At 38.2% G+C, this 22,253-nt stretch overlaps 2 protein-coding genes and 1 pseudogene across 2 annotated transcripts; 2 read left to right on the top strand and 1 right to left on the bottom strand.

The window, feature by feature from the left end:
- Window positions 1-531: 531 nt before the first annotated feature.
- Window positions 532-2,003, top strand: LOC119766009 (annotated as a pseudogene).
- Window positions 2,004-3,107: 1,104 nt separating this feature from the next.
- On the top strand, window positions 3,108-21,570 carry LOC6040278 (protein lin-54 homolog). The gene is made up of 5 exons (XM_038254391.1): window positions 3,108-3,631; window positions 5,395-6,658; window positions 6,721-7,209; window positions 14,475-14,620; window positions 20,316-21,570. Exons 1-5 carry the CDS (start codon window positions 3,622-3,624, stop codon window positions 20,810-20,812), a joined length of 2,406 nt encoding a protein of 801 aa, XP_038110319.1. The 5' UTR covers window positions 3,108-3,621; the 3' UTR covers window positions 20,813-21,570.
- On the bottom strand, window positions 14,941-15,683 carry LOC6054473 (ficolin-2). Its single transcript, XM_001870345.2, has 2 exons — window positions 15,158-15,683; window positions 14,941-15,090 (listed from the first exon to the last, which is right to left on the bottom strand). The coding sequence occupies exons 1-2, from the start codon at window positions 15,574-15,576 to the stop codon at window positions 14,997-14,999; spliced, it is 513 nt and encodes a 170-aa protein (XP_001870380.2). The 5' UTR covers window positions 15,577-15,683; the 3' UTR covers window positions 14,941-14,996.
- Window positions 21,571-22,253: the final 683 nt, after the last annotated feature.

Here is a 22,253-nt window from a genome sequence, read left to right as displayed (position 1 = left end):
AGATTATAATACTATTGTTATCAACAAATACTAGATTAAAAATAAATCCACTCGTGTGTTCAGATCAGGGCAATTATGAGAACAATCTAGTTTGCTAAACTGTTGAATTATCAATTGTGAAGTATCTATCATTTTCAAGGAAGAGAGGGATGTAGGAATCTAACCCTGGTCAACACTGGCTGACAGATCAACTATGTTTGACGTCTAGAGATGAGAAGAGTTAGTTAGGGACAATCAGAGTGTACCGCGGTCGGACACGCGAGTGGTGGCGGCAATAAAAGTTATTAGCCGCCAGTGATGTGTTTTATTAATAATCCGCGTCTTCCTCTGGGCCCAACGTCTACACTAATCAATTAAAATAATCGGCTAATTGATTAGAAATTATCAGCTAATCAATTAGTGTGACGCTAATCAACTAACGGTTCCCACCTTCTATCATTATCTTGGTATGACGAAGAAATGTCAAAAACACAAAACAAAAACATTTTTTTTCGCAGAAGCCACAAAAGTTCCACCGGGTTATAAGCCGATATGCCCAGACGTCCGAGGACCAGCCGAAAAAAACGCGTCATTACGGAGGCAAACGGATTCGCCGGCACAGATTCTGCGGGCAGCGGTGGATTGTCGTCGGTGTTTGATGCGTTCAAAGGATTCACCGGGGTGACGTCGCCACCATTTTCGCATCTCAGAGTGGAACCGCGAAACCTACGAACAGGACGGTGGCCACAACGCCACGCTGGGAGCAAGCATCTTTGCTATGACCGACTCGAGCAAGAAGGTCTTTCCCGGGGATGGAAGCCCGCTTATGAAAAAAAAAGTAGACTCCACCGGCAAGGACACCGGGGATGAGGAAAATGCAGTTAGCATGAAAGCGCTCAATGTGGCCGTGGCCGCTGGGATTTCGGGGAAGTTCAATTAAGAATCCGATATTCAAGGATCACGAATAGTATCTTGATGAGATCGAGACCAAGCAGAGTAGCAGGAAAATGGACACAAAGGAGTCAACGACCGCAAAGCCGGCCACCAGCGGATTCATGTTTGGAAGCGTCGCGCAGGCGACGACAACAAACACGGCAGTGGCACCGTCTCCAGCGGCAGCCAAAATATTCAACTACCGGTTTGGCTCGACAAGTTCCACGACCGGAACGGGCTTCAGTTTCGCCAACGTGGCCAAACCCACCAAGGACAGCAAGCCGGACGAAAAGGCCACCGCTGATGACGACGAGGACGAATCGTCCAAGGTGGAGTTCACGCCGGTCAAGGAAAAGTACAGCATCTTCTCCAAGCGGTGCAAACTGTTCGTCAAAAGTGACAGCAACTACTCGGACAGTGGCATCGGAACGCTGCACATCAAAAAAGTGGACGTGAAGGGGCAGGTCCTGGTGCGGGCCGACACCAGCATCGGCCAGATTCTGCTCAACATAATTCTTAACGAGGCGGTGCCGGTGTCTCGTGGGATGGGTAAGAACAACGTCATGATGATGTGCGTTCCGACGCCGGAGACGAAGCCACCACCGACGTCGGTGCTGCTGCGGGTCAAGACCGGCAAGGAGGCCGACGAGCTGTATGTCCAAATAAGGAGCCTGGTCATGGAATATTGTTTAATGTTTCACTAAATAAGAAATAAATTATTTAAAATTTGAAAAAAAAAACCCGAAAAATGTTTTCCAATAAAAAGCGTAATTCGGACGTGGAGTTCACGGGCATGCCACTTGTCATGTAATCCCACGTTCACTTCCACGACGGCCATCACCACCGCAGAACCTTCTCCAGTCCGTAACCCGATCTACGTGCAGATCCGCTTCCATTCGGCTCTTCAACGCCTGGACGATTTCTAGATAAATTCCATCGAAACGCAAACGAATGACTTTGTAGACGATGTCGCCACCACCACACCTACCACGGCGTCTCTCGAAACCAGCACCACGCTGCAGTACATCCGCCGTCCTTTAGATCACCGGGCACATGCTCGGGAACACCATCCGCGAGCGGTTGGTCCATGATAATCAGTAGTCAATCAGCAAACAGGTCGCCGGAAACCGAGCGCGTCTCAGCTCGAGGCAGTGATGGAGACAACGCCGGTTCTATTACGGGCGGCCAGCATCCGAGGCGAGGGCAAAAAGTCGGTTGTTACCGGAACAGAATCGCAGCAGTAGAACCACACAAAAGAGAATGTAGTGTTTTTCCTGCGGTTCGGATTAAAGATTTTCAAGCTGTCAAAGTGACTTTTCTCAACGACAAGATAACTTAACATGAGATGGGAATGGAATATCAAAACAGCGCTAATCAATTAGCTAGTTGACGAAAATCAGCGCTAATTAATTAGTGTAAATCTGATTGATTAGCTGTGTCCTGCCCCTCGATCTGTGAGCAGAATGAACTGCGAGATGAACTTAATATATACATTTGGCAGACTTGTAAAACATGCAACTTGAAACAAACATGATTATTACTATGTAATGAAATAAGAAATTGCCTTTTTGACATATCTGGTTGAAGGCATTAGGCATTAATAAACAATGACATATTTATCACTTTTAAATTGAAAAATAACGGAAGCATTGAAGCAATAGTGAACCCACTAATTTACCTGGTTGGCTTTATGCCTCACTATTCCCGGGAATCTCGAACAAAGTTCTAGGAAATAGAGAGACTCAAAAAATGCTGATTTCCCAGGAATTCCCGCCTCGTCACACTCTACATGTGCACCCTAATGTAAGGTACGCACTTCGGAAGGAATAGGTCAAGAAAAAAATCAAATGGGCAGCAGCGGCAAAGCAAGCAAGTCAGAGAGGATGAAGAAAAGCCCCAAGAAATCGCTCCCTCTCCTTTGTTCTGCTGTTCGTAAAGCTGTTTCTTGACCCCTTTCCTTCCGATCTGCATACTAGCCTTAACGAATAACCATGGTTTGCTGAGATCGATTTCCCACTCAATAATCCATACAAACAATCTTTGTCGAACAATCGATGATGTACTGTAAAATAATTCCTTTAAAATTCGAGTCTTTACACCACCCTCAAAATATCTGTACTTGATCTGTAACCTTCGTACAGACTTTAACCCCCGGCCCTGGCAGCCCTGCTGCCAATAAGAAAACTGGAGCCAAAAGCTTGGCAGCTCGGCCTCGGCAGCACAGCACGGGCAGAAAACGAAGAAAATATAAATTTGATTTTTGAAAATTTATTTTGCTACCATTCGCGTTTTCGCCCCTTTTTGGGCTCGTTTCCGGGTGTGGTTCGGTGTGGAGTGCGCTTCCGGCGGAGGAAACGGAGGCTCGCGTCCGTTTGTGGACAATTTCCGGCGGCGTCGTTCCGCACGGAGACTGAAAAGTGTTGTTCGAAGTCGGGCGTGAATTTCCAGTTGGAACTTTTTGTTGGAAGTTGGAACCCGGGACGGGAGGGTTGTGTTTTTATTTTTGTGCGTGGTTTATTGGTGATTTGGCCACCTGGACAGACGGATTGCTTCCGAGGGGAAGAATCCTCTTTGTGGTCACTGCGAGGAGCAGCTGCCAGTTGGTGCCGATGGTTTAAAAGTGCTTTATTTGGTTTATATTTTTGAAAAGTTTTTGCCGAAATTTATTTTTGGAACCGTTTTTGAACCTGAGAACCGCCCAGAACGGTCATGGAAGTCGGTAAGTCATTTAAAACCAACACAAAAATCCCTTGAAATTCGATCGATTTTGAATTTGCAACCATCGATCAATCGAAAGTTTGTTTTGAATTTGAAAATTTGAAAAAATGGACGAACAGAAAGCATTCTCTTGGCTCTGGTCGGGTGTGAGCAAATTGTGTAATCGATAACAGCAGTTGTAAAGGCAGTTGGTTAAAAGTATTTTAGGAATCGTTGTTTTCTGTCCTGGGATGAAAAGATGAGACAATTTGATGGTGATAAAACGAGTTTAAATGCAGCAGCAGGGGGCCACTTTTGCCACTATCATTGGCAGGTAGAATGGAGTTGTTTTTGGAGTTGTAACATTCTTGTCAGAAGATGCATAATAATGATGTGAATGCTGCTCTGAGCGTTTCACTTATGTTGGAAGGTTGATGTTGGCTAATGTACGCCTGCGTGGAAATTATGTAGAGAATGGTATCGACTCTGTGGTATCGAGTTTGATACGCTGACGTTTGCTATCAGTTGGCATAAATTTTACAGTTTGTTTGCTCAATTTATACATAGATGCAATTCTTGTCTGTCAATTCTTTTTGCCCAACAAAGATTACATAAAATTAAATGTTGAAGAAAAGAAAATTGTCAGAATTTAAAATTTAGAAATCGCTACAACTAGAAAACGTTGTAGTTTATCAAAATTTCACAAAATACCAATTGAATCCTCTTCGAAATCGGTCAATTGTGTGCATTTGTATTTTTTATATTTCTGTTTATCTGACAGTTTGTGCATTAAAATTTAACAGTTAAATTTTTAAAGATCTTAGATTTTATGAATTTAAGAATTTAAGAATTGAATTTAAGAATTTAAGAATTTAAGAATTTAAGAATTTAAGAATTTAAGAATTTAAGAATTTAAGAATTTAAGAATTTAAGCATTTTTAGAATTTCAGAATTTAAGAATTTAAGTATTTAAGAATTTCAGAATTTCAGAATTTCAGAATTTCAGAATTTCAGAATTTCAGAATTTCAGAATTTCAGAATTTTAGAATTTTAGAATTTTAGAATTTTAGAATTTTAGAATTTTAGAATTTTAGAATTTTAGAATTTCAGAATTTCAGAATTTTAGAATGTTAGAATTTAAGAATTTAAGAATTTAAGAATTTTAGAATTTTAAAACTTTAGAATTTTAGAATTTTAGAATTTAAGAATTTAAGAATTTAAGAATTTAAGAATTTAAGAATTTAAGAATTTAAGAATTTAAGAATTTAAGAATTTAAGAATTTAAGAATTTAGGAATTTAAGAATTTAAGAATTTAAGAATTTAAGAATTTAAGAATTTAAGAATTTAAGAATTTAAGAATTTAAGAATTTCAGAATTTAAGCATTTAAGAATTTTTAGAATTTTTAGAATTTTTAGAATTTAAGAATTTTAGAATTTTAGAATTTTAGAATTTTAGAATTTTAGAATTTTAGAATTTTAGAATTTTAGAATTTTAGAATTTTAGAATTTATGAATTTAAGAATTTAAGAATTTTAGAACTTTAGAATTTTAGAATTTTAGAGTTTTAGAATTTTAGAATTTTTGAATTTTTGAATTTCAGAATTTCAGAATTTTTGAATTTTTGAATTTTAGAATTTTAGAATTTTAGAATTTTAGAATTTTAAAATTTTAGAATTTTAGAATTTAGGAATTCAAGAATTTAAGAACTTGAGAAGTTCAGAATTTAAGCTCACATTCGATAGTTTATACATATATTTTTTTTTGTTTCGCTCTCCTTCTCACAGATGACGACTTCGCCTTCGCCGACCAGCAGGTGGGCTTCGAGGAGCTGGGCATGGAAGACCTGGAAGATCTGGAGGACGGCACCACCCTGGTGGGCGCGGACGATCTGGTGGAGTATTCCGCCGGAGAAGATGACGCACCGGAAGAGCTGCTGATGGACATTGGCGTCGCCAAGGTGGAACCACTCACTGAGGAGTCCGCGATCGCACCACAATCGGTAATTACCAGTCCGAATATTACGGTGAAACGGGTCGTCAATAACAAACCGGTCACGAGCGGGACGGCCATCATGCAGAGAGTAGTTCCGAAGCAGGCGAATCTTATAAAGGTGACGAACGCCGCCGGGAAGGTTGTGTTGATGCATAAGCATACGACAACGGCTGCGGCGGTGACCTCGGCGCCGGCTCCGGTGAAGTTGCTGAACAGTACTAGGACATCTCCGGGTACGACTGCGGGCACTACGACTTCGTATCATCTGGTAAAGAGCGAAGACGGAGTTTTAAGACCCAAGTTGGCCCCTGCGTCACAGACCATGATCCGGCGCGTAGTACCAGCTGGGGAGGCCAAGCCGAAGGTGGTTTCAAAGGCGCCCACGCACGTTGTGATTCATACCAAGTCGGGGACTTCGTCCGGGACGACCACTAAGACGGTGACCGTTGCCGAAGCTCACCAGATGGGACTGCTGAACAATAATAAGGTCAAGCAGGTGATGATGGCCAAACAGACGGTCGGCGGTCAGGTTGTGTCGCGATCTCCGGTTAAGGCAGTTGCCTCCGCAAGCGGGACTTCCATGATCAGGTTAAAGCAATCTCCCGGAGCACCAACGGGAACAACACAAAAGATCATCGTCAAGGCCAATCCGGCAAAACCAGCCGCTGCAGGTCAGAAGGTCGTCATGTCGCAGAGTGCCATCCAGGCCGGGCAGCAATCGGGTCAGATTCAGGCCATCAACATCCCGGGCAAGGGCATTCAGTACGTGCGATTCTTGAACAACCAAAACTCGGGATCTTCCCCGGCTGCCACCGCCAAGATCGCCCAGCAAAAACTGCTTCAAATGCAGGTCAACAAAGCGGCGGCCAGCGCTCCTCCCGGGTCGAAGATCATCGTGCAGAACAACAAAACGTACGTGCTGAGCAACGGGAGCGTTACGTCCGTTCGTGCCGCCCCGAACTCGTCGCAACAGTCGCAACAGTTTCGAGCGGTTGCGTCGGGTTCCCAACAGATTGTCCGGAAAACGATAGTTCCCCCTGGAAGGACTCCCGTAGCGTAAGTTCTAGACTGAATTTCTTTTCAAAACATTCAACTAACCAACTTCCTCCCTCCAACAGCACCACCATCAAGAAAGAACCCGACTCGACGCACTACATCGCGCTGGTCAAGAAGGAGGACGGCAAATCGACGGAAACCGTAACGACGCTAACCTCGGCCCAGTACAGTCAACTCAAAACTTCGACCGTGACGCTCGCCGGGGGCACCAAAACTAAAATCGTGATGGTTCCCTCGTCGGCAACGACCACCGTCAGCAGTCAACAGCAGACGAGCTCGCTCGTAACGGTAAAGCGTGAGTCGATAAGTGGTAGTGAGGACGAAACGCGAAAAGGACCCGCCGTGGGAACGATCTTCCCTGATGAGGCGTACAAGAAGAGGCCGTGCAATTGTACAAAGTCGCAGTGTTTGAAGCTGTACTGCGATTGCTTTGCGAATGGGGAGTTTTGCTACAATTGTAATTGTAGAGATTGCTATAATAATTTGGATAACGAGGATGAGCGGCAGAAGGCGATAAGAGCGACGTTGGAGCGGAATCCGAGCGCGTTCAAGTGAGTATGGCCTAAACTGCCCAATACGCAGCTCAAAGGCAAGGGGTTAAGAAACAGTTTTACGAACAGCAGAACAAAGGAGAGGAAGCGATTTCTTAGGGCTTTTCTTCACCCTCTCGGGTTGCTTTCGCTGCCGCTGCTGTCCCTTTGTTTTTTTTTTCTCTTGACCGGTTCCTTCCGAAGTGCGTATATGGCTCAAGTGCGTACTCCGCTTTAAGCTACACTAATATTGGCAAAGTTACCTAAACATGGTGGCCACTCGAGTCGGGAAAAAGTCTGGAGTTCCGCCAATAAATCGGGCAAAAAGTTTGAAATTTGTGATTTTCTGCCAAAAAGCAGGAAAAGTCAAGCATACTTCGAAAATTATTTTCTATCACTTGAATAATTAGAAAAAATAATAATATTTGGTTTGATTTTCAATGAAATAACACTGGAGTTGTTTTGAGCAATTAACAACAATTTTAGTGTTTATTTTTTCACTATTTCGATCTATACATTTTGGTTTTGTTGAATTGATTTTAAAATCAATTGATTGGTAGCTTTTTAAACAAAATTGATGAAAATGCATTTTTTGTTATGCTATTAAAAATGATGAACATGTTAAAAAAATCCAACATGGAATTTAAAAAAAAACTACTGATCAATATATTTTTTTAGTGTACTGCTTAGTACAACGTAACTATTTTTTTCAACAAAGAATTTTTATGATTTGGCCCGCAAGGTAATATAAGCACCAAATTTCGACAGCTGTTTAAAAACTTTGGGAACCCCTGCTCTTAAACTTTTTTATGAGTTTGGGTAGAAAATGTTAGATTCTCGCGTTTGCAGTGCATTTTGCGCGTTTTTGAGTGTGCATTAAAAAAATGCAACCATCAACCGGAGCGTTTGGTATCAAGCAAAACGGACATTAGGTATAAATTCCTAATTTTTAGGTATAATCGAACCTGACTGCAATAAGGTAACGTCATGATTCGAATTCCCGGACGCTTCGAAACCCGGACACTTCATCCTGTTTTATCAATTATTTGGATATAAGATCGCATTATGAATGTCAAAACTGTTTTATTTGATGAATTCCAACATCAACTTTCATTTAAAGTTTGTTTGAACGCTGTAGTTAATGCCAAAACAGTCAAATAAAATTAAATAATAAGTTTACCAAAAATGCGAAACATTTCGCTTGAAATATTTCATAGGCGTTCGAAGCACCGGGAAGGCAAAGTAGAAATTTATGGTTTCGATTTCCTTAAATTCTAGCAAATTTTTACATAAACTATCGATTGTTTTGATGTTAACAGCTTATTTGAGACCTAAAGAATGCCATTCACTAACATTTCAGTCCAAATTTGTGCAATTCATAAGTAAAATCGAGTGTCCGGAATTCGAAGCAAAAGTGTCCGGAATTCGAATCAGCTTTTATCAGTGTCCGGGATTCGAAGCACAACAAGTCATTTTAATTTTAAAATTCTGATGAAAAATTGTTAGAAAAGACATATTTTGCATGCATTTTCTTGAAACTGACTGTTTATACTACATCCTGATGATGTTTCGACATTTCCAACTTATAACATGATTTTTTGCCAGCTGTAACAAAAATGATATGCTACTAAGTGTCCGGATTTCGAATCATGACGTTATTTTATTACTAATCGGCTATTAGTAATAAAAATATTAGTCGCGTTTTAGTACGAGAATTCCTAAATTTTAGGTATAATTGAAGAACCAATATACCTAAATTTTAGGCATTTTCTGCAAAAGTGAGGGATCCAAAATTACTTATATTTAGGTATAATCCAAGATGGTGGACCATGATTATGACTAAATTCTAGGCATAAAAACCTGAAATTTAGATATTTTCGGCATGTCCACGCATCTTTCCTCCCCTCAGCAATTTTCTACCAAAACCGGAAATGGATTTTATTTATATTTTTTGATTTGGCTCATACTTTGTGGGGGCCTTCCCTATGACCATATAAGCTATTTTGTGTCATTGGTTCACCCATACAAGTCTCCATACAATTTTGGCAGCTGTCCATACAAAAATGGTATATAAATATTCAAACAGCTGTAACTTTTGAGTGAATTTTCTGATCAATTTGGTGTCTTGGGCAAATTTGTAGGTATTGTTGAGGACTATTGATAAAAAAATAGATACACGAAAAAAAAATTGCGGATTTTTTTGTAAACTTTTTTTTCACAAAAACTCAATTTCCCAAAATGCGTATTTTCTGATTTTCGAGATTATTTGATATGTTTTAGGGGACAAAAACCCACAACTTTTGAGCCATAGAGAAACATGGTCAAAAAATCTTCCGCGGTGTCATATTTTTTTTAAATTGTGATTTTTGGAAAAAATCGAAATTTAATCCAAAAACAAATTCGACGTAATTTTTTAATGTAAAATTGAATTTCCAATCGAAAAGTACTTCATAGATTTTTTGATAAAGGGCTCTGTTTTCAAGATAAAGCCACCGAATGTTTGATTTTAGCTAAATAGTTGCAGTTTTTCTATTTTTAAAAATAGTGACCATGACCATTTCTAAAAATATTTTTTAAAGTTCAGAAAATTTGCTATAAAATTGTTTAAGAGACATTGAAGACGTCCAGTTGCTGAGATACAGCTTTAAGGAAAAGAAATGCGAAAATTGAAGTTTTCTAAATTTCACCTAAACAACCCGCCATTTTCTAATGTCGATTCTCAGCAACTAATGGTCTGATTCTCAATGTTAAAATATGAAACATTCGTGAAATTTTTCGATCTTTTCGAAAAAAATATTTTGAAATTTTTTAAATCAAGACTAGCATTTTAAATGGGCGTAATATTCAATGTTTGGCCCTTTTAAAATGTTAGTCTTGATTTAAAAAATTTCATTTCACGAATTTTTCATGTATTAACATTGAAAATCGGACCATTAATTGCTGAGATAACGTCATGATTCGAAATCCGGACACTTAGTAGCATATCATTTTTGTTATAGCTGGCAAAAAATCATGTAATAAGTTGGAAATGTAGAAATATCGTAAGGATGTAGTATAAACAGCCAGTTTCAAGATAATGCATGCAAAATATGTCTTTTCTAGCAATTTTTCATCAGAATTTTAAAATTAAAATGACTTGTTGTGCTTCGAATCCCGGACACTGATAAAAGCTGATTCGAAATTCGGACACTTTTGCTTCGCAATCCGGACACTCGATTTTACTTATGAATCGCACAAATTTGGACGAAAATGTTAGTGAATGGCATTCTTTAGGTCTCAAATAAGCTGTTAACATCAAAACAATCGAAACCATAAATTTTTGCTTCGCCTTCCTGGTGCTTCGAACGCCTATGAAATATTTCATGTGAAATGTTTCACATTTTTGGTAAACTTATAACTTTATTGTATTTAATTGTTTTTGCATTAACTACAGCGTTCAAACAAACTTTAAATGAAAGTTGATGTTGGAATTCATCAAATAACACCGTTTTGACATTGGTAATGCGAACTTATATCCAAATAATTGATAAAACAAGATTAAGTGTCCGGGTTTCGAAGCGTCCGGGAATTCGAATCATGACGTTATCGTCATTAGAAAATGGTGGGCTGTTTGGGTGAGACTTAGAAAACTTCAATTTTCGTGTTTATTTTTCTTTAAGCCGCTGTATCTCAGCAACCAGAGGTCCAATCTTCAATGTCTGCTAGACAAATTTATAGCAAATTTTCTGAACCTTTCAAAAAAATATGTTTTTAGCAATGGTCACTCATGGTCACTATTTTTAAAAATTGAAATACTGCAAATATTTCGCTAAAATCAAACATTCGGTGGCTATATCTTGAAAACGGAGCCCTTTATCAAAAAATCTGTAAAGTACTTTTCAATTGCAAATTCAATTTTGCATTAAAAAATAATGTCAAACTTGTTTTTGCATGAAACTTCGATTTTTTTCAAAAATCACTATTTTTTCAAAAAATCATAACTCGGCGGCAGATTTTTTGACCATGTTTCTCTATGGCTCAAAAGTTGCGGATTTTTGTCCCCTAAAACGTATAAAAAAATCTCGAAAATCAAAACGCAATTTTTTTTCCGTGTAGTTTTTTTTTCTCAAAAGTCCTCAACAATACCTACAACTTTGCCGAAGATACCAAATTGATCAGAAAATTCACTCAAAAGTTACAGCTGATTGAATATTTACATACCATTTTTGTATGGACAGCTGCCAAAATTGTATGGAGACTTGTATGGGTGAACCAATGACACAAAATAGCATATTTGGCCATAGGGAAGGCCCCCCACAAAGTTTGAGCCAAATCAAAAAATACAAATAAAATGCATTTCCGGTTTTGGTAGAGAATCGCTCAAATATTTAGCTAAAATCAAACTTTTGGTGGCTATATCTTGAAAACAGAGCCCTTTATCAAAAAATCTGTAAAGTACTTTTCGATTGGAAATACAATTTTACATTAAAAAATTACGTCAAATTTGTTTTTCCATGAAACTTCAAGTTTTCCAAAAATCACTATTTTTCAAAAATTTATAACTCAGCGGCAGATTTTTTGACCATGTTTCTCCATGGCTCAAAAGTTGCGGGGTTTGTCCCCTAAAACATATCAAAAAATCTCGAAAATCAGAAAATACGTATTTTGGGAAATTTTTTGTGAAAAAAAGTTAAAAAAAAAATCCGCAAATTTTTTTTTTCGTGTATCTATGTTTTTATCAATAGTCCTCAACAATACCTACAACTTTGCCGAAGACACCAAATTGATCAGAAAATTCACTCAAAAGTTACAGCTGTTTGAATATGTACGTACCATTTTTGTATGGACAACTACCAAAATTGTATGGAGACTTGTATGGGTGAACCAATGACACAAAATCAGCCCTCTGTCACGACGGCCATGTTTATGAAACCTAAACGTGCGACGCGAACATGAAGACAACAAAGAAGATGAAGAACGCATTAAACGTCAAAATTTTAAAATAAACAAACCACGTGGTAAAAAAAGGATAATTTCATAATGTTGAAATGATTTACATGAAAAAATAACGACACGGGACGGATTTCCTAACACAAGTTCCCGAAGGACCCTATCCGCCAGAGACTATGGATAAATGCCCCGCGAAGTGGCGATGAAGATGGTTTTGCAAGTTCAAAGTTCAGATTTGTTCGGACCACTTCGCGATGAACTTCTTGTGAGTCCACAAAAGGTCGGATTCTACACAAGCACGCGATTCCTCGGAGCCAGTCCTCGGTGAAGGTTATCGAAGGATGCTCGAAAAGACCAGCTCCGCCACAATCACCGGAATCACGGATGTTTCTGCACTTGGTCGGTTACTCCCTGCCGGAGATTGCAGCGAGTTGTTCGGAAGGATCACAGCGGGACTTGGCCAGTCCCCGGTCCAGTACTACCCGGCAAATTTTCCCGGTCAATCGGAAGCAACAGTTCTTTTTTCGTAACAGATTTGCACACACAAAGAGTGATGTTTCTTGAAGATTTGGTATAAACAAAAATACAACACCAATACTGCTACACTCACAGAGCCCACGCAGTAGTATTAGTGAAGAGCCCACGATAAACAACGTGGGCTCTTCACTAATACTACTACGTGGGCTCTTCGAGGTTTTGGTGACTGTCAAACGTTCTAGCCATTTACAGTGGTGCCAGAGGGTTGCACAAAATAGCTTATTTGGTTATACACAGCAAAAAAAAGTTGAATTTTGGAATGTTGAAAATTTGGTAGGTTGAATATTACTCATTTTTTGAGTAATATTACTCAAAAAAATGTGTAAAAATGTGAACCTGATGAATATTTATCAGAAACTGATGAAAATTCACCAATTCCTGATGTAATATTACACATTTTTTTGCCACAAGATCTGTCACCATTTCCTGATGAATATTACCATCATTTTTTTTCTGTGTAGGAAAGACCCCCACAAAGATTGAGCCAAATGGAAAATACAAAAAATACATTCTGTGAAATGTGATCCGTTCTCAGAATTCTCTCTGCGGTAAACACAACACAGTAGGGCTGGCCGCTTTAATTTTTGCATTCATTTTCGGGTGTTCTCGGACCTAAACTTTGAAAAATATTTGCAACGGCCTTACTATTTGTGGATAAGTCGGAAAAAGTCGGTAAATCGAAAACGGGATTTAAGTGACCACCCTGTCATTAAACAATTGTAACTCAAATTTTAATTTGCTTAATGCATTTTAAGATCAAACATCGGTTGAAAAATTACTTGTTTTTGAAAGGTTGTAATGGGTTAAGTGTTCATAACTTTAGATAGGGCTGTTGGATTTATTTTTATGAATATAAAAGATCATTCAAATACTTTTTTATTTGCCGAAATAACAATTATTTTACATCTTGTGTGATTGGCTAGTTAGTTCATCGAGATTTGGAGTTCCTTGCAACTATTTTTTTTTTCATTCGCTGCTTGGTAACAGAAGGTTCTTTTACAGTAATTAAACAAAAAATAAGAAAAAATGGTCATAACACCTGGTAAAATCGTAACTTGAGGTTCCTTAATACTAATATACAGCAACATGTATCTCGTAGTTTCTAAATGTAAATCATATAAACAATTCCAGTCTTTAGCATTTTATTGCTCTAAAGAAATGAAACAAGAGCGGGGGATCCCCATTTCCACGACTCTTCTATGCGGTTAATTTTGCGAAAGTGGCCTAGCCATTAGTGTGATGATCCAAGGATGATCAAAATCTTTTCGATTGGGTGTGACTTTTCTTGGCATTGCTCAAGGATTAAAAAAAGCTCTGAAACTTTTACTATAAATGTTATGATAATTGTTCAATTTGAATGAACAAAAAAAAACTTGAAACCTATCTCACAAATCAATTGTTAATTAAAAAAATATTTTTTTTTTCGAAAATGAAAATGAAAATGAATTTTGAAATGTCCTCTCAATCGTCAAAATCCAATCAAACACACGAAGGTTGCACTTCGTAATCATGGCATACTTTTAAACAAGTTAGCCGCCCGCCACCTTCAAACAGTTTTGAAAAGTACTGCACACGGAAGTGTCACATGTTCCCCCATTTCTCCGAGCCTCCCCCAACCAAAGTCAAACGGTTCACTTTCCTTCGAAACTCTATCAACGAAGCTCAGCTCAGCTGCTTGTGTTGACTCTCGCGCGAGATAAATAAACGGCCAACACAGGTTTGTGCCGTCGTCGTTAGCGCAGTGTGTGCGCGGGGCGCTGTGACTCAATCATCACAACAAAAGTCTTGACTTGTTTTCTCCTGTTTGTTTCGTTCTCCAGACCCAAAATCGGTGCAACCAGTGCGGCCGAGGACGCCACCCGGAGACACACCAAGGGCTGCAACTGCAAACGGTCCGGCTGCCTCAAGAACTACTGCGAGTGCTACGAGGCCAAGATCGCGTGTTCCGGCAACTGCAAGTGCATAGGTGAGTGTCATGCGGAACGCGAGGAGAGGTGAGGGTGGGGTTGGACGGGGTGAGGTGAGATAGTGGCTGGGTGAGTGGGCTTGTGTGCTATGGTTGCTTGGATAGAGAGGTAAGTCACGGTTTTTGATAAAGATAAAATGAAATTAACACGTGTGATAGTGCGTAGACAGAGGTTCATTAATTAACCTTGTTTGAAGTCAACATTTTTTACATTTAACATTATTTGTCTTGAAATATTTCATAATAATTAATAAACATAAACATGTACAGCTTTTGTAGAATTTTAAATTCTAAAGAAGTTTGTTTTAAAACACATATTGTTACTGATTCCAATTGTGATTTATTTTTTCATACTTTTTGAGAGAAAATAATAAATTTAGTACTTTCTACGACGAATCATCATTCGAGTTTTACTTGCTTTGTGATGCCAATCTCTCCAATAGATTTTACTGTAATCCAGGTTTAGGTTTCTGTAAAAAAAAAACAAAAACAATGTTATTCATACATAGGAAACTTACAATAATTCCACATATTTACGTTTCATAACAAACTGAACCCTTGGAGGTAAGCCACCACCCACTAGGAAATTGCTTTACACATCGTTCCGAGTTATCCCTGTCATGGGTATAGAAGTACAAATTGTTGTGGAGGCTCAATTTGTCTGGTAATGTTCCCGAAAAGCCATGGACTGTAAGTTTGTACTGTTCGCTCTCATCAGCTACATGAAAGTGGGCATATCGAGCATATCTGTATGTTGAGTTAGTGTTCACCATCTCGATAGCCAACTCGTACTGCCCACTGGTTGTGAGCTGATGCAGCGGATCTAGACCGAGCCAGTAGTTATCCGCGTCAGGACCTCCGAATCCATTCCGATATGCAACCCAGCTACGACTGAAGCTAAGCTTACTATCGCTGCGATACTGAACCGTTAGCCAACCACCGCCCATATTCGTCATTTCGCAGTACACATTTTTGTTGAGATCAGGCAGATTGTATACACCGGATGATTTGGCAGATTCACAGGGATTATGCACGTGAGATTTGAAGTGCGGTCTGGAACATCTGTAGAAAAATAGCTTTTAATAACACAGACTAGAGAAGACAAACCAAATATTACTTTGTGTCATTGGCCAAAATGGAAACTTTTGATATTATCTTATCCTCCATCGACTTTTGATTCTGTAGCGACGTCGATCCTAGCGTTTCCAGTTTTACAATTCTCTCCAATAGTCTAGAATTAAATAGACTGAAACGTTCCCTTTTTGGATATTTTTAAACTTACTTAGAATTTGTTTCAGCAACACTTTTTCGGAAATCAACGAACCTTGCTTCTGTCAAGTTTTGATTTTTGTTCACAGTGTTAATCAAGCTTCCAAGTAAATCTGCAAATCTGTTGGATAAAAACACCTGTTTTTTTTCTGACAAATGCTCCAATAAACATAAAATACTTACGTTATATGCAGATTCTCGAGTCGGGTCTCAATCAACTCATAACCGACAGATCTCTTGACTCGTTTCGCAGCTCCATCAGACCGGTAAACGAATGTTATCACCAAGAATAGAAAAGCTGCGATCTTCATTTTAACGTGAGTGAACGCTTACTGTTATTCATAGTAAGATCCCTTGCGTTTTATACTTGTAACATTTTGACAGAGCTCTCGAACGTTCGGAATCTCGTCTAATAAAGCTTCTACGTAGAAATTTAATCATTTGAAATTATGTTGGCTAGGGTGACTGACTGGGCGATGATTAAAATAAAATGAAACATATCCTGATACAACTATATACACTTTTTGAAATTTTGGACTTTATTTAAGTCACCCTATGAGAGTAAACAAATTTGTTCCAAACCCGAAGTGGGTTATCTCACGATGGCAACAAAAAAAGATTTGCACAAACTTGTGCTTGGGGAAAACCTAACGATCAGCGGAGAAGAATGTACAGTTTCCAAATTTAGTCAATTAATGGGGTCAATTTTAGGAAAAATCAGGGAGAATAGCACCATGTTGACAACGGAAAAAAAATTATTTGGAAGATACAGTTTGTGATAACTCTCACTTTAAATGTAAAAAAAAATGAACCTTCCCGGTGGACCAGCTAGGGGAAATTCTCGTTTGTTTGGCAGGTTAACTTGGTCCTAATTCCTTTTAATTGTCAATTTTCACTATTTAGACAATTTATTTGTCAAAACATTCGAGAGAAACAATGCTGTTCCCTAAGATTTTTAGGAGAAGTTATCGAATTTTCAAAATCTATTTAAAATTTTGCTCCGGAATTTGATTGCTTTTTTTAATTTGATTGCTGTGCGTTGACCAAATCGGCTCATATTTTAGTCGAAGGCGAAGGCCGATTTAAAAAAAAAAAGTTAATTTGGAGAACTTTTTCTGTCATTCTCGAACGACGAAACTGCCAACTTTTTTTTAACTAAAAATAACAGCTAATCGAAAATTTATATTTTCCGATACAAGGGCTGAAAAGTTGAACTTTTCAGCACTTATATCGAAATATTAGTTTATGCAACAAGTTGTAAAAAGAAGATTTTTTCAGCACGAGTCGTACATTTATACGGCGAGTGCTGAACTTTTACAACGAGTTCCATACAACATTGAAAAATACCCATTGAATGGAATTTTAAGCAAAATGCTCATTAGGGTGACAATACAAAAATCGTCATCAGGGATACCCTCTGATTCGATTCCTTAGTCAAAAATAAGTAACTTATATGGGGAAAATCGCAAAAATGTATGCAGAAAAACATCGTTTCAATATTTTGAGTGTGAGATTCTTCTAGGAAATTCAATTATTCTTATTCTTGATTTTTGGTGATTTAAAAAAAAATATTTAAAACAAAAGCAAAATGAATAAGTCGAGCCAAACATTTCATTAGGGCACAAAACCAAAACGTAAACATTTGGGCTTATTCCACTATTCCATTCATTAGTACACTCCCCACATGCCCTCCAAGAATCAGGTTGATAGCAAACAATTTACTATTAAAAAAATCGAAAAAACAAAAGGGCACATAACAATGTTCACTCCAAACCAGAAAAAAAAGTTCAATTGTGCCCTTTTCTTTTTTGTTAATTTTTCGTGGTTAAGGAACTTTCTATGTTATAAAGTGAACTTTTCATACGTTCTTAACACTAATTCACTTCAAAACAAAGTTTTGTTTACGTTTCACCAAGGATTTCTGCAGAAAAAAACTTCGTCGAAATACAATATTTAATACGGCCCGCGGCTGCTGTTCAGTACACTTAGGAAGAATTTTTATGTTTCACGTACCTTATCTACACCACGATCAGAAAACTTCACCAATTATCACAATTTCCGCTGAATTCCTCATTATTTCTAACTAAACAAAAAGGCCCATAAGGCCGATGCAAATATTTAAAAAAGTTTTTGTCCCTCTGCCCTGACCGAGGTCAAGGGGGGCAAAAAATAAAAAATATAAAAATTTAAATAACAAGCCATAGTCTTCACAATTAAATGAAAAAGTGTTTTAAAATGCATTTTACACTAGTTCAGTTGTTTTGCAATCATGAGTTTTCAAAAAATCTAAGACCTGACAAAAACAAAAATTGTATCGAAAAAAAAAGATTTTGCATCGAAAATTTTCAAAAAATCTTAAGATTTTTTTATAAACCCAAACATGCTAAAAATGATTTTAAATGCAGAAGAATGTATTTTAATTTGATTTCAGTTGGTTGCACTTGAATTTTCATTGAAATTTTGAAGTTTATTGTAAAAATATTTTTTTTTTGCCCCCTGATTTTTCGGGCCAATTTTGAAGGGGGGGGTGACAAAAACTTTTAAAAATATTTGTACCAGCCTAAACATCATTAAAAACAACAAACAGGTGACAGCGCTTTAGTGCCCTTTCAGTTCTCTTCGAAATTGCATTTAGAAAGGGACGATTATGAACAACAGTTGGAAAGTTAAAAGGGCCCAATAACGAGATTTATTAAAATTATGAGTTTTTTTGCGAAAATCAACATAAATTAAGAAGCATTAAAGTAGAGTTTAAGGATAATGATGTGTTTTATCGTATCATCAGTAAAAATACCACCAGTCATGCTTTCTCTTTAAATAGGAATTGATACAAGTTGTCCACTATTTGCCAGCGATTTTCTCGAATCGCGGTTTTTGGTTTTGTGCCCTAATGAAATGTTTGGCTCGAAGTGATGATTGAAAAATAGATTTTTAAAATTAAAATTGAACTAAAATTGTATAGACAATGATGCAGTTTTTAAAAATTTTGTTAGGTACTTTTCGATTGCAAACTCTATTTTACATCAAAAAGAAAAAAGCGCGAAAAAAATCATGTCAAATTGATGAAAAAAAAAAAAAAAAAAAAATGGGTAGACTTGTTAATAAGAGCAAACTATTTTTTTCTAAATAGTGTGAACCACGAGGGGACGTGAATGAAATTAACTTAAATATATTTCTAAAGCTTGAAATTTCAAAATAACTTTCAAAAGGAATTTTCATTTGCGGAAAGTGTTTTTTTTCGATCATTTTGCTTTGCTATTGGTTTTTGCCGTTTGACTGCTTTTTAAATGGACTACAGCCCAGTTATCGAGTGCCCAGTTAAAAAGCAGCCCAGTTCAACAACACCCAGTCACTGAACAAATGCTGTACTTTGCCGAGGACTTCAAATCGATCTGAAAATTCCTTCCCAAAATAAAGATTTTCTATTATTTATATACCATTTTTGTATGGAGACTTGTAAGGGCAAACCAATGATTCAAAACGGCAACTTTGGTCATAGAGAGTCAACTGGAAATTCGAATGAAAAAAAAAAACGATGGGAATCCATTGCCGGTTTTCGTAGAGAGTTGCTTTTCTATTGTCATAGGGAATGCATGGACTAGGTTTGAACGACATAAAAAAAAAACATTACAAAATTAAAAATCTCGAAAAATATTTAAAATCATAAGAGTATTTTACTCAGCTCATTTTTGTCGAGTTAGCATTGTGTCAAATATCAAAGGGGTTTTAAAATTTATTAAAATCTGGTGTTTTTTTTGAAAAGGTCCAATAAACCAAATTTTCAATTTTTGCTTTTTGGGTGTTTTTAGAACCGCCTTGAGCCAGGGGTATTCAAAAACACCCAATAAGCAAAAAATGAAAATTTGGTTTATAGGACCTTTTCAAAAAAAAACTCCAGAAATATAATTGGTTGTATGAAAATAGTTTGCTAACAAAAGGTAGGGGATTTTTTTCTAATTTAAAAGAACAACACGGAATTGATCAATCGACAATTAATGACCATGACGAAAGTTATTGAGCCTGCAAGCAAGCAGAAACATATGTAGGAACATCGCACCGCTTTGCGACACACTACATTCCACCTCTCGTTTCTTCTACTATCGATGTGGGGTAGGTCATAACTGCCGTAGCTTCTGTTGGTGACACAAATTGTACAATGTTTAGACACAAAACGTTAATCGATAATTGTTGGATAAAATCACGAACTTAATGAACACCTTTCGTAATTTATTAACCGAGCCTCAATTACCATCACGCAAGCCAAAGCACAAGCACACACACACGCTCCCGCAGTGTGCAAGCAAACAAACCAATTCACCCTGGAAGACGACGATGACGACGGTTTCAACTTGGCTGCCTTATCGCTCGCTTGCACACACACACGGTTTACTCACTCTCTTGAATCCATATTTTCTCCAAAACTCAGGTTGTCGCAACACCGAACAGTACGCCAAGGAGTACGACTACGCGGCGGGTGTGACGGATACGATCCTCGGTGGCAACAGCCCGGACCAAAGCCTGGACCATTCCGGTCTGCTGGACAGCGGCAGCAACAACACAACGATGGTGGACGCCGGAACGGTCGCTGCCGCAGCCGCTGGTGGACCGAGTTTAGAGTACGGCGGTTTGGTCGGCGCCGGCGAGGGCAGTTCGTCGTTTGCGCTGGTTGGTGGCGGCGTGGCCGGGCCGTCCAAGCGGAAGCTGGAAGCGGAACCGGATCTCACCCAGCTGCCTCCGTCGAAGCAGCCGTACAACTTTATGACCCCGGACGTGATCGAGGCCACGGTGCAGTGCATGATTGCGCAGGCGGACGAGTGCCAGAAGCGTGGCTGCAACATACGAACTGCCGAGCGCATGATTCTCGAGGAGTTTGGCCGCTGTCTGGTGGAGATTATCGACTTTTCCACCAAATCGGACAGCTAAAACGAACCTGAGCTGAGTGAACCGCCTTTTTTGTTTGTTTTTCTTTATTATTTTGTTGATTTCTAACGGTTTGATGGACTGCAACGGAACAGATAGTGTATATTTACCCAAAATCATCGTGGGCGCTTCTTTACCTTCCCCATTTTTTCTAGAGAATAACAATAGATTAGTAATTCATCCCCACACAATTAAAGGTGCCACGTCGAAGTGGCACGCAGCAAATAACCACGATTCGACAAACAAGTTCGCGTTAGCAATACATTATTTTTCTTGGGTAACGGAGTTTATCGAGAAACGACAAAATATTTATTTTACTAAAAAATTTCGAAAACAAAAAACTAAATATAACAAAAGAGCCTAGTCTAAATGCACCACATTTTACACACAAACACACATTGGCATGGCTGTTTCTTAGTGTAACTTTTTCGCTATCAAAGATTTCACTTGATTTTCTTAAATATGGAATTACCAAAAAAAAACACACACACACACACACACACACACACACAAGCACTCGTATTCTAGTTTTCTTTTTATTTAGAGTTTGAGTTTTTTTCTTTCTTCTGCTTACAACCTCTTTAGAATTAACTGGATAAACAGTGCAAACAAAAAAAAAACGCACTCTAATAAGGTTCAAAGTGACGCCGCATCTGTAGGATAGTTTATTCTCGAAAGAAAAAAGTGTGAAATAGGTAAACCATTATGGAGATATACTTATGATTGAGTAACTTAATAAAAATGATAATATATTAAAATAATGGAATGTACTTTTTTTTATTTATTTTGATGACAAATTGTCTTGGCAGTTCAACCTACTCTAATGTAAAAAGCTTAAAGTAAAAATTGATAAAAAAAATATATAGCAAATTTTTCTTGTTAAAAATGTAGATAAAACTTCCCTTCCCACAGCTTCGGGCTCGACGTTTGGTCTCCCCATAGCACCGTATCTCGGGGGGCATCGAAATACCATTACCTTGTTTTAGTAACTTAAAGAAAAGAATCATGAGATGCTCTGGATTCCACGGATTCATGCGGTGTCGTCAGGAATGAAGTAACAATCTCCATATCTGAATAGTCTGCAAATTCAAGTATTGGACTAACATTGCTATCCATGTTGAACTGCAGGCTTCTTGGGAGGGAACCGGTATTGACGAATAAAGTAGGGATCTTCACGGGTTAAACAGTGAACGGATGGTTGACTACCACTGGTCATTTTTAATTCCTTGTTTAGCTTCAGCTGATCTGTCGTTAACGGAGTAGCTACTCATTTAGCAGTCAACCATGCTCATGCTCATAAAATAAAATTTACAATGTAAGGTACAGTCATCCCACATATTCGGAACACCCACAAATTCGGAACACTTTGATGGTAATTTGTCAATAACATGGCATATGCAGCTTTTCTGTCGACCCTAATATTTTTAGGACCTTTATTTGGACA

This window comes from Culex quinquefasciatus, chromosome 2, assembly GCF_015732765.1.
Source record: "Culex quinquefasciatus strain JHB chromosome 2, VPISU_Cqui_1.0_pri_paternal, whole genome shotgun sequence".
In the NCBI taxonomy this organism is placed as follows: Eukaryota; Metazoa; Arthropoda; class Insecta; order Diptera; family Culicidae; genus Culex; species Culex quinquefasciatus.
Note: the sequence above shows the minus strand (reverse complement) of the source record. Positions and strands in the feature narration are given on the sequence as shown.